This window comes from Musca autumnalis, unplaced genomic scaffold, assembly GCF_047663935.1.
Source record: "Musca autumnalis isolate F117 unplaced genomic scaffold, ASM4766393v1 scaffold_3, whole genome shotgun sequence".
NCBI classification, from domain to species: Eukaryota; Metazoa; Arthropoda; class Insecta; order Diptera; family Muscidae; genus Musca; species Musca autumnalis.
The window spans coordinates 132,279,503-132,298,102 of NW_027411866.1; the positions used below are offsets into that span (position 1 = coordinate 132,279,503).

Consider the following 18,600-nt stretch of genomic DNA (forward strand, 5'->3'; position numbering starts at 1 on the left):
TAGAAAAAGGAGAAGCTGTTTCAATGTTTTGTTTTAGAAATCAAAGAAGCAGATGTTTATTAGGGCTTTATTTTTTTAACTTTTAACAAAATACCTCACATATTAACAAACGTTGTATCGCCTCTACTAGCGGGGATTTACTGCGCGGCTTATCGTTCGAACTTGGAGGAGGTTACATATCATTGATATGAAGAAGTCTTTCTGGGGAATGTTTTTTTCTGAATGATATATTTTTTTTCTCAAAAAATATATGTCCCTAATGTACATCGAAGTAGAAATAAATGTATAAAATGTCATATGAAATTTGACACTAACGTTACAACCCAGTTCAGTCAGCTGTGTATTGCTGCTACCTTTTCTTATTCTACCATGTCTAGCGAGAGTGAATGAACTTTTGCCTATTAAAAATTTGCTCCAAAATTTGTTTCCTGTTGCACGAATAAAGGCCTGCGTACATAAGCTGCCTTGCCTGCTTACCTTGCTTAAAAGGGCAACTCAGTTCGAAATTTCCTCGGCCTTCTTTATTCTCTTATTTTTATTTTATTTCTTATGTCAAAAGTGAAGCAGGAAAGCATGGCAATCAGGCAAAACAGCTTATGTACGCAGGCCTTAAGTGACATTTTGACTATTAATGACTAAAATAATTTTTATTCCATTTAAATATTGAAAAAGGTCTCGCACAAAGCACTTTCAATTTATGTGATACATGGAATAAAGCTATATATGATATAAAATGATATATATGTAATAATATGACTATAAAATTGGTGAGAAACAAAAGCTTATGTCATTCTGGATATGTCGTATGGCTTTAACGATTGTTTTGATTTATTTATGTGCTTAAAGTGACTCCAAAATTTTTTCCAAAAAGCTCATCTATAAAAACTTTAAAAACTTTTTGTGCGTGAGCTTTTTTCTATCGAATCACCTTGTAATTAAGATTTTATCTAATCTTATACAAAAGCTCATCAAAATATGACACAGGGATGTGAGATTGTAAAAAAGTCATAACCCTATTATTTACATTTTTCAAATAACTGTAAACACAAACAAACAAAAACAAACAGAAGCGGAAAAATAGAAAAAATATTAAATAAAAATAAAATGGATGTAGCTTTAATTTAAAATAAATTGTGAACAACAAATTTAATAGCAATTTGTCAGATTATTTTTTGCAGTATTCCATTCCATTTTTTATTTTCAAGCAATTCTTTTTGCAAATTCGCGTATGTATACATAAACAAAGATCAGCTGACTGGCATCTTATATCATTTTAGACTAGTCTAAACAAATAGCATTTGAAAGTTGGATTTTAGAAATCGAGTCGATTTAAAATGACTAGTCTAAACGGGCTATAAGAACTGAATTTAATTTCCCGAGAAATTTGTGTGTCTAAACACGGACCATGCGATTAGTTGACAATTATTTTCGATGAAAAATTAAGCTTTGAAAACTTTTTGTGACAAAGTTTCAAATCCAGCCACTACATTCAACTTGCTCCCTGGAAATGTTACACGTCAATGATATGAAGAAGTTTTTATTGGAAATAGTTTTTTTTTCTGATGAATAAATTTGTTCTTCAAAATATATATGTATATACCTAATATACATCGAACATAGAAGTAAATATATAAAATGTCGTATGGAATTTGACACTAACGGTACAACCCAGTTCAGTCAGTTGTGTATTGCTGTTACATTTTATTATTCTACCATGCTCAGTGGGTTCATTAAATTCGGTTATATGTAAACGTACTATAATTTTAAAATATTAACAGCTTGTTTCACTATTTCAAACGAAAAAGAAAACGTAAGAAAAACTACTTAACTCGCGCATGATTTTCAAATTTTGTAGTTGTTTCGGAGCAAAAACAAAGTTAATATTACGATGAATTAGGCGTTTTTCGTTCGCATTAATTTTCTTTAGACATAGACATATAATAAATAAGTAAATATAAACGACTGAAATGAGGCTCAACCTTCTTAAAACCTTCAAAAAAATGAGTTAGAGAATCTCACTACTGAACATATTAGGCGATGGAGTCCTTATTCCGACCACTAACTACCCAAAATATTGGAATAAACCACAGCTATTTGAGACAACATCAGAAGGTTCTTATGCATTGCTTAAACGTCAAATGAAATCCAATGGATTTCAGATAAGATTTTATTTGACATATACACAAAGGAATTGACACTTGAAATCCACTCGATTTCGGCAGCACTTGGGCTGACAAAGAACCTCATAAATCAACAGGGCGATCTGTCGATGCAGTTCCTGCTAGGGTGTTATTGCCGTTGTTCTTGTTTTAACAGAATATGATATGATATATGCTCGTTTTTCAGCATAATTCGGTCTCCCTGTATAGGAATGTGGATGTTTTGTTTGCTTGTAGCCACAAAATCACTGGAGTAGGTTTGACATGGCTCTTGAATAGGTGCTCTCCAAAGTTTTGCTGATCTAGGGATTCTCTCCTCTGTGGACCTCTAGATCATGAAGATCACTCCTGACAAATCTGGGTAGAGGTATCCTATCCTTCATACTTTGACTAGGATGACTCTCTCGGTAACACCTGAGCAAGTACTGCAACCAATGCATGTGATTGATTTGCTGTGCGTGAAGAATCTTATGCCTCGATTATGGAAAGCAACTATCGTCCAGTTGCGTTTGCAGATGCCAAAATTGCATTACAGAAGTCAACCGGCAACTGACGTCGCCAATTTCAGTTGCCGAAATGAAAATTTTTTGGCAATGGCTCTTTCGCAGTCGCTTCTCACAATTTCAAAATAAATAAATAAAAGTTAAATTGACGATTTTAAATAAAGTATTGCCACCAATATTCCAGAAATCTATCTCAAAAATCAAAAATTTTTTACTACGGTAGCAATTTTTCCTTTATGAACAGACATTAAAACTGGAGTTTGGTTGCAATACATAATCGAGGCATTAGTCTACTCATTCTCAGGGCGGTGTTCGGACAGACTTTGATTCTTTTACATTCAGACTGCCGCCGCATACTTCACTACAGACCGACCTTTCGTGTTATATGTGCTCAACAAGGTATATTTGTTTGTATCCCAAGTACTGCCAGCTAGGGACTTGAAGATGTTGTTCCTACATCTCAGCTTGTTGTTGTTGTTGTTGTAACAGTGTTTTATTATTATGTTTGTATGTTCTCCTGTTCAATCTGGCTCTGTGTCTATCTCCAGTTTCAGGAAGGTGACTACTTCAATGGGATGTAACCAGATCCACTGGAGTCAGATGAGTAGGCATGGCGGGGCAGTTAAATAGGTGCCCAGTATGCGGCATGGGCCCGCACGATACTAAGCACCTATTCAACATCTCAGCTTGTCGTAGATAGCTGTGGCAGATAGCGGAAGACGAATGTTACGGTCCAGGGTTGGGTAAATGAGGTGTGGGAATATACGAAAATAATAGAGTTTAACTTCCACACATGTTCGCGAAAGAAAGTTCTTATGTTTATAATTAAAGTTATCCAAACAATATTCCTAAAAATATTATTTCTTCTACAAAAAAAAAAAAACTAAAAAACACAATTGTAGACGTGAAGATATAACCTCCTTATAAGCTCCACAATTATCAAGAGAAAATTTCACAACAAATCTCAAAACTTTTTTTATTTTTATAGAATTTTTATTATATTTGAAAAACTCAAAAGTAATAAAATATACATACATATATTTTTACTGATTTATTTTATTAAATTTCAATAATATTCTTTTAATAAAATAATCTATAATTTAAAAAAATAATTTTTCTTTATATATTGTTGTATCGGGTTGAAAATTATTTTTTGTTGATATTATCCAACAAACAAAATGTTTCATAATCTAAACTATTGATAATGGAACTTAATTAATAATAAAGTTTAATTGATGTTTCAATAAAAAGGAATGTTGAACAGAAAAAAATAACTAAAGTTGCAAAACATAATTCGAATGTATGTAACAACAAAAGTAAAATTCAAATTTACAAATGTGAATCTAAAACTGTTTTAAAAAATAATAAAATATATGTTGTTTTAACTAAAAAATTACGCTAACATTTAGGATAAAACATAAAAAAATGGTTGTTTTTCTATAAGACGCGGCTAAATGGAAAACAATTTATATGTAGTAGTTGTAGTAGTAATAGATTTGTTGTAGTATGCTGTTGTTGTTGTAATAGTAATAGTATTTTCTTTTTAGGTGTTATTTTGTAGTTGTATGTGTATTGTTTTGTTGTTGTTGTAAATAAGTACATACAATTTATTATACATAACATAATTTTAAAAAATAATAAACAAAATTTTTGTATTATTTCCTTTTTAGATTAATAGTGTTGTTTTTTTCTCTTTCTTGTCATTAAAATATACTGGTATATAGAGATACAAAGTATTTAAACTGAGATAACAATGTAAAACTGATACATACAATTTTTTGCGATTTTTGTATTGTTTCCTTGTTTGCAACAATATACATAAATATATAATTGGTTTTGTTGTTGTTGTAATAATAAATCTAAATATGGGATAAACATTTAAGCAAAATGTATAAATTATTTTAATATTTATAATTTTGAATAATATTGCCTTCATCTTCTATAGAGATTTCCTAGAGTTATGGAACAAAATCTGTCCATGTACAACGTAGCTTTCTATCGTCATCCAGTAGTGTAATTTAATTTCATTATGGTGGGAGCGGGCTAGAAGGCAGCAGCACATACTAGAGAGTTTTTGGGGGGGCAATGAAGGAATGGTTAGCTAAAATACGTTTTTTATATCCAAAAAACAAATTTTTTTATAATATTTTTTTTAGAGATTTTATATTCTGTTTGTTTTTGTAGAACGAATACTTGCTTTTATTTTACTCTTTGTTTTTTTGTGTAAAGAAATTAACAACTTATTTTTGTTTTGTATATCTTTTTTGCTGTTGTTTTAATTGTAATTCTCTTAATAACTAATTTCGTATTTTCCATATGTGTATATTTATTTTTGTTTTGTTTTTGCAAGTTAAATTTATATTTAATGTATATATTGTTGTATTTATATCTGAACTATTTTTTTATCATATAATTCGTATTGTGTCCTCTTCGAATGTTTCTGTTGTTGTTTTTGTTTTATTGTAATTATAGATTTTATTTACTGTTGTTTGTTTAGTGATTATTACTAATAAACTCTGTTTTTCTCGGTCTCTAACTCTGTCATCTCTATATGATTCCAATACAAAACGCATGCGCTTTAGGCTTAGAATTAAAATTGCACCCAATTAGCATTTGCAGAGCTTTGTTGTTGCTGATTTTGGGTTGGCGCCGAACTGTAAAAAGGTAATATTAGTTAAAAATTGTATAAAACAAGCAAGCAATTAGTTGTAATACAGAAGATACATATTTTTATATCCTACAGTATCACAGGCTAGAAGCTCCGCCAAAGTTATTGGTGAAAACATCATGAGTTGAACGTCATCTAAAGCCCTATTCTTACATGGCTGGAAGTCCTTTCCAAAATAGTCTTCAAAAATGCTTGTTCCCTCAGAAAAGAGAAACTGTGAATTGATACCTTCACCTACGGACAGATCGAATACCGGCTACCCAACCGAAATCTCAATTACACGGCGGTGGATTCTGGATTGACTCGGAACACGGGTGTTGTGTGGCTGTTACCACAGTATTCACATGTTTGTATTTGTATCGGGTTTTTCACGGAATACCTGGTCGGAATTATTTTGGTTCGAGCAGGGACTGAAGAAACCCCAAAATCATTTTATTTGAACTCAGTTTGTCACATGAGCATCAACCACACTGGAACTTCGGTGAGATGCAATAGATGTAGGGAGTGGGTGCATCTCAGGGGTTATTTTGGACTAGCAACTCCCCCGCAGCACCCTCTAAGACAGTATAGGCACTTAACACAAGTCTTTGCTGTTCCAATCCCTGAAAATGCTTTTTCAATTTAATTGCAATGAACTCTGAGGAAAGATCGAGAAAATAGTGGATTTCATGAGTCGAAGGAATATCATGGTCTGGCGGTGCAGGAAACCAAGGTGCAGTCAGGCGTGGAACTGCGCCCAAAAGAAATTGTACCGTTGTAAAGGGAGCCGCAAGGACAACCTGCTGAGTGATTTTAAACTTTACTTTACCCGAAGGAATAACACGATGTGCAAAGTTTGGACCAAAACGATTGCTCGCTTCAAGAGTTATCGTTCATACCATTTTACAGACAAATTTTGAACTTTTGTGGGGGAGGTGCCCGAAGGAGTGGACCATCTTCGAACTTAAACTAAGTTTACACAAAATATTAAGCCAACATTTGGTACGAATCGGTTGATCCGTTCGAGAGTTATTGTGCGCACCAGCCAGCCAGACAGGTGGATGGACATGGCTGAATCGACTCCAAATTTGCAGAAACGAATTTCGTCTAAACATACTTGGGGTCTAAAACCGTTATTTTGATGAAGCCCATTTTTAGTCGTATCAAATTGTATATACCCTTCTTAGCCTAAAGGCTGAGGGTATAATTATGAATGAAAAGTAACAATCGAAGTTGACAAGATTGTTCTTATCGGTAGCACCAAGCGACAACTATATTTTGGTCGCTAAGTTTCCGACAAACTTCGTCAATTACCGCAATTATAAGCATTTTAATTTTACGGATTTTTGTCGGTAACCAAAAAAAGCGTATCTCCTATTTGAATGACCCTACCTCGTTTTCCACGCGAGGAGTATGAAAATATCCGCCACACAATCTACGGCTACTCTGTTCACCACTTGGACTGCAGAGGTGAGCATTGAGTTGAATGTCATGGTCGAATTCCGACCACGCGACGCGATAGAAGAATATTCAAACTTGTCTCATGTCATCAGTGGATCACCAGGACGAGGAGTAAAATATTCTTCCAGTACGACAACTCAATGGCATGCTATTTGCGGTACATGCTTCGGTGTTATCATTGAGAGATATCCTATTCAACATATGGTGGATTCGAATGGCGTGTTGTCACTTTTTAATAGTCGAAATAATTGGAAAATATGGCAGAAAAGTTGCCTGCTTCTTTTCAGGTATCGAATCACCCACTTACCAGCCCAATTTATTTGCAACGAAAGAAAAGATTCGATCGTATTAACTCCCCATATGGTTGAGCCTGATCTCCGGAGTTCCTTCTCTGTCACCTATAACGGCTCATTAGTGTCTACAAAAAATAGACGCCCCTTAATACACACTCTTGATGTTTTCCCCGAATCATTTTGTCAAAAGGTGGTGTTGAATCATTTTCATGTCTTTATAAGTTTGCATCTTCTTAGAGACCTTCCGGGGTAATTTTCTGGATTAGACATTCGGATAGACTGATCAAACACTGTTAAAATAGTTTCTCTTCGTCTGAAACCCCTAAATCTTCTATATGGTTTTACTTTTGTGAAAAACGATTGGACATTTATATAAAGTACGATTATCAGATTTTCTGAAGATTTTTTTGCTAGGACAGCGGTCATAAGATATTTAAGTTTTTATGGTATCGTAGTTAAAAGGGCTGGAGGGGTCCACAGGACAAAATTTGAGGTTTAGCGAGTAAAATATACAAAAAAAAAATCTAAAAAGTTACAATTTAGGAGTTACCGGGCAATGCAATGTTCTCAGCGATGTTCTCGTGTTAAAGATCCCTAGGTAGACCGGTACTTGGATCTTGGCCTATTTCTGGTGGATTCTTAAGTGTAACTTGAGAGATTTTAAGTCAGATACAAAAGTTTAAACCAAAAGTCAGATTTAAAATATTTGAATAATCAACAAATCTATTTTTATTTATTTATACATTGCGATAGAAGCCTATTGGCCAATTGGCATCGCAACACAGCAAGAAACTACAACATTATTTCATATTACAAAATGACTTACAGATAATAGATAAGACAAAATAGATATATATTACACAATGTAAGTTGAAATTATTATAGAAGAATCAAAACTGGAACTGAGAGAAAAAAATATATTGCTGGTAATTCAACATGATCGAAAAAGCATGTATTCAGAACAATGTACTACTTAGTAAAATACCATATATGTATTAAGTAGTAGTATTACTATTAATAGTAAAGGCTTCTAACTTACGCCGAAATTCAAAACATGGGAAAGAGAAGTTACGTAGCTCATTGGGTAGGTGATTCCACAGCCGAGCAGCACGAACAACAAAAGTATTTTCTAACCAAGATGTGGAAAAAATGGGCAGAATTATCTGTATGTTACGAGTATATCTTGAAAACGAAAATCGTTCCCGAAGTAATACTGGCAGATTCAAGTATATCGTTTTATAAAGAAAAGACACAACACGTTGTTGGATAAAAACTTTAAAAGGTACTCCTAAGAAATTGTGCGCATGAACAGAAATGTGGTCCCTTCTGCGCAAACTGTAAACAAATCTGACAACCATATTAAAAAGCTTTTCTACTCCCTTCAACTGTTCATCAGTTGTACCTGATATAACCTCAATGCCATAAGAAATAACTGACATTAGCAGTGCGTGAGCCAGATTCCTTTTAACAAAGAGGGGCAGGTAGAAGTCAGTGCTATATAATTTACGAAGAACATTTATGATCTTAGGAAACAACGCATCAATATGTGTGTAAAATCAAGTTTAGAATCGATAATGACACCTAGACACTTCATCTTGTCCACGAAATGTATAGGGGAACCATCAATAAGTATATTTACACTACCACCTAGACGACTAGTGGGACCAAATATCATCGACTTAGATTTAGAAACATTAATCACCAAATTGTTGCTATCTAACCAATGTGATATGTCGCATAATGTAGAATTAATATTAGACTGCAATTCGGCAGCAGTTTAGCCATTAAAAAATAGATGAATGTCATCAGCATACAAAAACGGAGTACACCCACGTCTGTGTACACTGTTGGCAATATCATTAATGTATAAAATAAACAGAAGGGGACCCAGGATGGAACCCTGGGGTACTCCACTGTATATATTACGAATATTGGAAACACTACCATTGAATGTAACGAATTGGGAGCGACCCAATAAAAAAGATGAAATTAATGCACAAGCAGATGAATCGAATAAATAATTGGATCGAAGTTTACTTATCATCTTCGAAATATCCACTCGATCAAATGCGTTGGATAAATCCAATGCTACGAGAACTCCATTTTCACCTCTTTCAACTGTCTCTCTAATGGCATCAGTTAATTCAATCAGAAGCGAGGTAGTACTAAGCCCTCGTCTGAAACCATACTGGCATGATTTAAGAAGACGATAGTTATAAATAAAATGCTCAATTTGCTCCTTAATTAGGTGCTCAGCGATTTTAGATAAGGCTAGCAAGATACTAATAGGCCTCATGTTTTCAATACCATTTAACTCCCTATCTTTGGGTATTGGCACTACGCGTGCAACTTTCCATGCTTTTGGAAAGACTGAAGTTGTCAATATAGTATTGAAAAAATAGGTGATATGTCTGGAAATATATGGAAAAATCAATTTAATAAATCTTATAGGTATGCCGTCTACACCTAAGGATTGAGATTTTATCCGCGACAAGGCTTGAAAAACATCCACCTCATAAACACAATTAAATGAAAATGAATAGTTACCATTCACATTGCTTGAATCTACTACAACTGCACTACCAACAATATCATTTTGCACAAAGAAGTCATTCAAGACTGTAGCATGAAAGTTCGTTTCATGATTGTCGTCATTACCAACAAAACCTCCTGCACGTAGATATCTCCAAACCTGTGTTGGGCCAAGCGTATCAAAAACTTTTGTATAGTGTCTCCTACGCTCACTCCTAAGGACAGACTTCGCTCTGTTTCTAAGAGAGCAATATATTGTCCAATTAGGCTGAGAAGGGTTTCGCAAATACTCCTTATATGCCATATCACGTAGAGAGTTAGCCAAAATTACAGATCGACATTTTAGCCAGGGATCAACAACATTAACAACTCGTTTCGTGATAATCGGGACAAAAGAAAAAAGATTCTCAATAAGCGAATCAAAAAAAGAATGTTGAGCATCAACATCCGAGGTGTTATATATCCAGCTAAAGTCCGTCTGAATTAAATAGTTAAGCATACTCTCCCAATCGATATTGTTGAAGTCACGATACTCTACGATGCGTTCCGAAACAGTTAAGTTTATATTAACTACACCAAATATAAAGGCGTGGTGCGAAATTGCTGGACATTGTACCTGACCAGAAAAACTGAGTGGACAAGAATTGCTGCAGGCAAAGAAATCGATTAACGACACAGAGTCAGTAGCAACATTATAGTGCGTAGGCAAAGAATTATGTTGAAGAGAAAGGCCAAGCCGAAGACAGATGCTCCTCATGTCTGTAGACTTGGATATATCAAAAAGATTGCAGTTGAAGTCACCAACCACAACAATAGAGTCATACTGTGCCAGAATATCCCCATGTATATCTTCAAAACTAGAAATATTACCATGTGGAAGATAGACCACTCCAAACAGAACTTTCCTAAACCCCAGGATTAGTTCTATAAATAGCGATTCGCAGACACAAGGGTGCCCAGACCGAAATACAACTTTATATTTAAGGCCTTCGCGAATATAAATGCCAACACCGCCACCCCTAACATTCGGGCGATCATATCGCACAAACGAGTAGCCAGGGATGGCAACTGCTCTGGTTGAAACATAGGGTTTCAACCATGTCTCAGAAACAGCAAATAAAGCAAGACCACTATTGCAGACCAAGTTCTTAACTTCACTTAATGTTGTGTTGTAAGCAGAAGGACGTAAGCTCTGACAATTCAAATGGCCAAAAGACATGCAGTTAGAAAATTGGTTCAATCTCTTCCTAAAAAAGGACGAATTACCAGCAATAGGACCAAGGTTATTATTTGATCAAAAAGTACGAAGGATGAACTACTGGGGAACCTAATTGCAATGAAAAATAAGATCATGAAAAAATAAATAAATGAAAGTAAACTTATATAAGAAATTAAATGCAGGATTAGCAAATTTAAATTCATAAAAAAGCCCTTAAGGGGAAATTGAATGCGGAAATAGCTAAATTAAATTCATAAAAACCCTCAAGGGGAAAAAATACTAATGTACTACTCCAAAATGAAAATGTACTATATGTATTTAAGCGCCGGTCAAAAGCTCCTCACAATCACCAATGCGAAGCAACGGCAACGGCAGGCTCATCACCATTAACCAAGATAAATTTACTAAGTTTTCCTTGACTTTTTAGCTGTCTACATAGGTACATCAATCTTGCAGAAACTGGCGTTAAGTGATCGTCAAGGTACACGTTTGTTTGGAGATTGCCACCAACAACGGAGGATAACTTAATTGGACAAGGACAGAATTAAACTTAACCAAAATAGATCGGCCACCAGCAAAATAACAACAATGCTGCAAATCGATCTCATTAATGCAAACATTGCACAAAGCTGCAATTTTAATGACATAATCGCTGATGTTATGCAGCCCGCGGGGAAGACCATTTATGACGATGTTGGAACGATTAAGTCATCGTTCAAGTATGGCATTATGCTTCTCCATATCCTCTACTCTTTTCTGAAGAGACGCAATACTCGAAATACTATTTTACGACATATTTTTTCATAGCCCATTAAGAAAATTTAACTAGCACTTACCCAGCTGATGCATAATCTGTCCATTCCGTGGCATTTCCAGATACCCTATGTGCTGGTGAGGTACCCGGACTTTGACGTACAGTACCGGCACCGGCAGATGGTGGTGGTGCTATTTTACCCAAACCGCCAGGTGGTGGTGGTAGAATACCAGTACCCGTTTTACCTTTTGTACGGCCGCTACCTTCAGAGCCATCTTTTTTCTACAAAGTTAAAAATAAATCAATTTAAAATTGAATCGAAATATTTTGTGTATACTCACTTACCGTTATTCTCATATTAATTTTAATTGTTTCACCCTCCTTAAAACCTAAATCTAATTCCTGTTTTGGTTGGGTTTTTTCCTTTTCAATTTGTTCTTGATTTTTAACCCATTTGAAATGATCCTGTAGAGCAACATTCAAATCAAAAGAATCTGAACGATCACCAAAACCTAAGCCAAGAAAAGCGGAACGTCCTATGGGGAAGAAAAAGGTTTTGCTTTAATTTGATAAGAAATAGGCTGAATTGCGCATTCAAATTACCATTATCATCTTGAACCCTAATTACAAAATAACGTGAACTATCCGATACAGATTCAATGGCTACGCCAGGATATGTATCGATGGGACAATTAGCAAAGAGAGCACCAGTTGTTTTATCCTCTAACTTCAGATTTAGTGAAGTACCCTTAGCTGCCAATCGCATGCGTCCGGTCCATGTTGGTTCTCCCAAATTCCAATCAGCAGCTCTGTCAAAATTTTATGTATGAAAATAAAATAAATGTATATTAACAAAATGTAATATATAATGGTAATAATGGTACATATTATCTGTGTCAATATACTTTGAAGTGCATTTTAATAAATTAATTTAATTTTGAATTATAGAGGAAGTAAAAAACCAACAACGTTTGATAAGAATTCTTTTGTTATATTAAAGATTGTATCACGTTAATACATTCCCCTTATGATGAGGGTTGTTAATTTAGAGTAAATACATTGCTCTGCATTATCGGAAATTGGGAGCAACAATTCAAATTTGTGGGAGACAATAGCTGTGTTCTAGATACTGGAAGAATGTACTATTTTTGTCAGTCTTCCAAATTTTGCAGTGTTTAGTTTATTTTGTTTTCATTTGATAATTACAATTCAAAAATAATTAGTATTTCATATATACAGAACAACAAAATAATACTTTTGAGAATAACTTAGTAAAAAAGTTGTCTGTCAATGTATAGTTATTTAAATTCTGTTAATCTTAAAAATGCTCTCTGATTATGCAGTTTCTATATTTTAAAGCACTTTTGACATAATTATAAAGTTTTTCCCATCCGTCTTCTAGATTTCCATTAAAAATATTTATCAAATCTAGATCATCTAAATATAAGCTTCCTATGAAACTATAACGTAATTCACATAAGATTGGGCATTTGGCAATGAAATGTTGCATATTTTCAACCTCGTTTGTATTACAGAGATTACATTGTTTTATTTCGCTATCTCCAAAGCTGTTTCCATTTAAAAGAGATTTTGGGGTAGATTATCGATAGCAATTATCGTTGAATGGAGTTGCCAGTTGTCAAAATTACTTTATGTATGACAACCTTGAACTGAAGTTGTGAATCATAGTTGACGAACCGGCTATTTTTCAGCAACCAGTTTTTTTCAGTTGCAGTGAGTATTATTGAAGAAATAAGAAGTAAAATTGAAAAAAAATATTTTTTAACAATTGTTGATTATTTGCATAATTAATTAATTTTGTGTATCAAAAATATGGTGAAAATAACAATAAAACATCAGTTTGATATATTAATTGATAAATATGAGTGCAAATCCAATGTGCACATGGGTTCCATCTATACAGACGACAACATCAGGGAATTTCGTTTTTGAATAAAAATTATTTTTGTTTTGTCTTTTTTCCTCCTCCGTCAACTTCGAAACGATCCAATTTTGGCACAATTTGTCCCCTATCAAGTGGACAACTTCCTTCAATACGTTCGACAATGTAGATTGAGCCATACAATTGTTGTAATCATTGCCATGGGACTTTTGGAAACTTCCCTCCACAAAAAATCTCAACGTAGAGCACACTTTTAAAAGTGGGGGTTTGCTGTTGATCTGTAACTTACTTTGAAGTCATCATTTAACGTATCCACAATGTAAACTACGGCATCCTTTTCAATCGAAAATACTCCTTAAACCTAAAATAATTTACTGATTATACAGATCTTTCCAACATGAGTTTCAACTTACAGTGCAGATGGCAATTCCAAATTTCTTCTAATAGATGTCATGTCCTGTACATTTTCTTAATCATCAAAAAAAAATTCCACTGAACTTATCATTTTAAAATAGCATTTTTGGGCGAATTGTGCCTTTTGGATTTTAGAGGTCACAAGTTTGAAAAAATACTGATCGATAATACGTTTATCGACAACCCAGTTGGGTTGATAACAATGATACAACATTTCATCTCAGTTGTGCTGACAATTGACAACGCAACTCAAGTTTAGTGGTAATGCAAAATATACCCCTTTATCCAAGTTCCATACATTTGTCATATAATTTACTCCACTATCTGGGTTAAGAAATCTGTAAAATCTTGTTTCGCTATTTGCTGCCCTTTCTCGTTTCTGCATATAGCTTTGAACTCTAAGCTGATTCATTATAGCATTCGTTCTACTTCTCCACTCTACCGAGGTTATATTCGTTTGTGTTATAGGAATATTTGTTTCCTCCGCCAACATTATCACAGATTTTACCCAAAATATACTCTTTTGCCATATTTTTTTTTAGATAATATATTTGGCAGTCTTTGTGCTCCATATTTGTGTACTGTATTGTAAACATAATTCAAATGTAGTTTCAGCGTATAGAAATGGCTGTCAGGTATATCCGTTTCCAATGACAATATATAGTTTGGTAAATTTTTCGACTGCTTCAGAATTTTTTTTGAGAAAATATCTCTGTAACTTATCGACTTCTTCGAACCATGCATGTGCTCAAACATATTTTCCATTTTTCTATCAGCGATACTTGCTTTTTATTAATAAGCCCATTCCAAGTTGCATTTATGCATGTCTTAGATTTTATATTTCTGTTGTGAACGTGTTTGGTGAAGGTAATTTTTGTTGTTAATAATTGTTGTTGCTTTAGAAGGAGATTGAAATATGTTCTGAATTCCTGGGATGATATATTATTTCCGTGTTTCCATGTCTGACCTCTTATTTCCTTTGCAATTGTCCACCATTGTTTTGCATCTGTGGTGTTTCCTAGTTTTTCCTCTAATTCTATCATATGTTCATTTTTCCTTTCTTGGCAATGGTATGCACGATGAAGGTCGTGGGTTCGATTCCTCTGCCAGACAACATCAAAAAATGTCAACGGTGGCAAAATATCCCTCAGTAATTTTGGTGAAATTTCCTGAGTATTTCCGCCATGTAAAACTTCTCTACAAGTGGTGTCTTAGGACACGCCGTTCGGCGATAAACTGCAGGTCCCATATCATTGAGCTAATATGAATCGGGGTGCACTCATTGATATGAGAGAAGTCTCCCTTGTCCCGTATGGGATGTTTGTGGAACAATTATTATATGTATTATATTCGTTATATCCTTCAAGTTATTAACCTGGCATTTATTTTTGCCAAACGCAGTTGTTTTTCTAGTCATATCCTCCGTTTTGTTATTTCCACTGTCATCTTTACCATACTGATATTATTGCTTCGCATATATTCGTACATTATTCCATTATTTTTTAAACTTCTCTACTCCACACAGTATTCCTGCGCTGGCTCTGCCATATATATGATTTCTTTCTGCATTGTGCCAGTATAAATCGAAATCGCTAAAGTATTTAGACCAGCCATCTGTTTCATGTTTAACAACGTGGTTTTCAATTAATGCAAACATAGCAAAGCCCTTTATATATTCGAAAAATTCGGGAAAAAGCACTTATTTTTGAGGACATTTATATTATATGATAAAATTTACAATGTTTTCTTGCTTTAGGTTTAGCGAGTTTTTTAAGATTTAGGTTAGAATCATCTCCGTATAACTCTTTTAAAATATCTACAGCATCTCTCGTGCCACATACTAATTTTTTTCTGAATTCCACTTAAACCATTTATCTCCAACTTTTATTTTATCATCTCTAACCTTTATCTGATGTTTTTTTTACTAAAATCTATCAATTGCCTTAAAAGTTTAATCATTACTATCTTATTTAATCTGCTTTCTGCATTTAGACCCCTTTCTATGTATATGTTACTTCCTCTTAAATAACTGGTATTTCAAGAATGGCATTCACATCACTCTCGGATCCAAATTCCACCATAACTGCTGCTGAACAATTTCGCTGATTTCTAATTTTAGAACTTGTCGACATATGGCCTGTTCCCGTACTTTATAAAGTGGTAAAAGTCGTAAACGATTTTCAAATACATTTTGTGTACGGGAACTCAAAATGTGTAAAAGTGGTAAATATTGTAAAAACTTTTTAGTTCTGGAACAGTTTTCGAATTTCACACATATTGGTTTGATGGCGATTGAGTCCCCTGAATATCAAGTTCTTTCCCTTGATACTTTTCTCCAAATCGCCTAATCGTTTCCTGATAGTATTTTCGGATTTTAGAAGCTCCACGTCATGTTCCAAACAGTCGTTTCTAATCTTCAAATTGCTTACTTCCTCATTCAGAGCAGTAAACTTCTTCATTACATTCTTTTAATACTGCTTTTAAACCAGCTACACTTAAATCCGAGACCTTTTGCTTGATATCCATTTTGAATACCTTCGGATTGTTTTTTTATATCTCCAGTTGGAGAAAGATTGTTCGCTTTACGTTTTTCCAGTTTGTTGGAAGATTTTGTATATTATCGTCTTCGACCCATGCATTAGCGGTCAACGAAATTAGATAACAGTGTTCCTGTACTGAAAATGATGATGAATGATACACCCCTCAAAATCTTTTTGCAAAACTAATTTCTCCGAGCACAAATAGCAACATGTTCCCTGGATTCTGTAAAGTTGGCTTGTTGATTTTGAAATTTCTATGGGTGTTTTTAATCTTACTGCCATTCGGGTCAATCTGGTATTCTAGAACACCCCACCAGTATCAAATCTACAGGTGGGGTGGGCATAAGACGAGTTTACCCACTAAGCTCGGATCGCAATGATTTTCTTTTTCACAGGTAGATCTCCCCACCCTGATCACAAATATATATAAAATTTGTTGCGGAAGTCCATACGTCCAGAGATAGGTTTCTATGCTGCTACAACAACAACCTCACCTTGGAAATTTCCTCCCTTCGGTTGCCTAAAAATGAAGCCTTGTACTGATCATATAACTTTTTGAATAGGTTCGTCGATCGCATCCAAATATTCTGTTGAATAAATCAACCGAAGGGATGAAATTTCCAAGGTGGGGTTGTTGTTGTAGCGCATAGAAACCTACGTAGAAGCATAGATTTGATACTGGTGGGGTGGGCATAAGACGAGTTTACCCACTAAGCTCGGATCGGAATGATTTTTTTTTTCACAGGTAGATCTCCCCACCCTGATCACAAATATATATAACATTTGTTGCGGAAGTCCATACTTCCCGAGATATGGGCTTCTGAAGTTGCGAAAATTCCCTTGTTAAAGGCCGGCTACTTAGAGAAAAATGTACAATTTAAGAAATATTTTGTTCCCGTGCTATCCTACCAAAAAAAAAGTATTAGTACCCCTAAAACTAACAATTTTGCAATTGCATAATTTGCATAAAAGTTCCAGTATTACGAATGCCAATCGAATAAGAACGTCACAGTAAGTATTCCATTTTCTTATAAGACAAAACAGCAAAAACAATGCCCACATTGCAAATAAAAATGCTGATAAGGAAACAAAAACAATTTTAAACATAAAAATCAATTAATATTGAACTTAAATTACAAACACATGAAATGAACAAAAAAGTTTTCCACTCTTCTTGTCTGCGTAGTTTAACCTTGCAAGAAAGAACAAGTAACAACAACAAACATACAAATTGGAAGAAAGTAGTAAAACAATAAATACAACAAAACATTGTACAAAAAAAAAAAAAGAAAAAGTTAAAACACCCACACGCAAGCATTTTCAGCCAGCGGAACATCTTTTATAAACAAATTGTTGGCTGCATGAAAATGCCACAGATAAACAAATACATTAGCCACTCGTCGTCATCTTTATTCTTATTTTGTTAAACACACAAAATGCAATAGGGACTTTGTTTTTCAATCAAAAAAAGGAGGGCGTATCATATTTTACCAAAGATATACTAAAAGGAATTTTTTCCGAAAACATTAATATTTGTATTAATATCAGAATCTCGTACATTTCTGCATTTAATGATTTCTTTTTGTTTCTTTAATTTTCTTTTCAATTTCAATTGTTTCTTCCCAAATCATCATCACACCATTTACTTGCAGCACAGCATTCATTTGCGTTTAATTACCTGTAACCACGATTATTAGCTCTTGGAGGAATTTTATATATGAATACTTCAGGTTTTACTAAGAGTACACTTTCATATTCCATTTTGTTGTAGTTTTAATTTCGATCTGCTTTGTTTAACTAAATAATTTTTACACGTAAACTTTTGTAAATGGGAAAATCGCAACGATTTTCACAATTTTTTATTGTTTTCCCTTTTCTACGAGTTTGTGAGTAATGGTTACTCTATAACCGTTAGTTTGCGTAGTAATCGCTGTCAAATCGTGTTATAGAGTTGCCAAGTTTCGCATGAATAAGGTTTCTAACCGGATTGTTTTATGCCTTTTTTATTTCTACTCGTAGTTATATATGAGTTCATAGATATCCCCGTGTAATGCCCGCAATTTCTAGCCCTAGGTAAACTGGTAGGTAGCTATCTCTTAGTTATCTTTACCCACGCGTTTGGTAATTTCTACGTGCCATTTACCGAGGCGTGTAAATTTTGAAAACATGTGGTAA

At 34.2% G+C, this 18,600-nt stretch overlaps 1 protein-coding gene across 1 annotated transcript; it reads right to left on the reverse strand.

Moving 5' to 3' along the window:
- Positions 1-4,197: 4,197 nt before the first annotated feature.
- LOC141397755 (NECAP-like protein CG9132) lies at positions 4,198-18,364 on the reverse strand. The gene is made up of 5 exons (XM_073974419.1): positions 18,104-18,364; positions 12,172-12,377; positions 11,914-12,104; positions 11,651-11,850; positions 4,198-5,316 (listed from the first exon to the last, which is right to left on the reverse strand). The coding sequence occupies exons 1-5, from the start codon at positions 18,184-18,186 to the stop codon at positions 5,253-5,255; spliced, it is 744 nt and encodes a 247-aa protein (XP_073830520.1). The 5' UTR covers positions 18,187-18,364; the 3' UTR covers positions 4,198-5,252.
- Between the last annotated feature and the right edge of the window lie 236 nt (positions 18,365-18,600).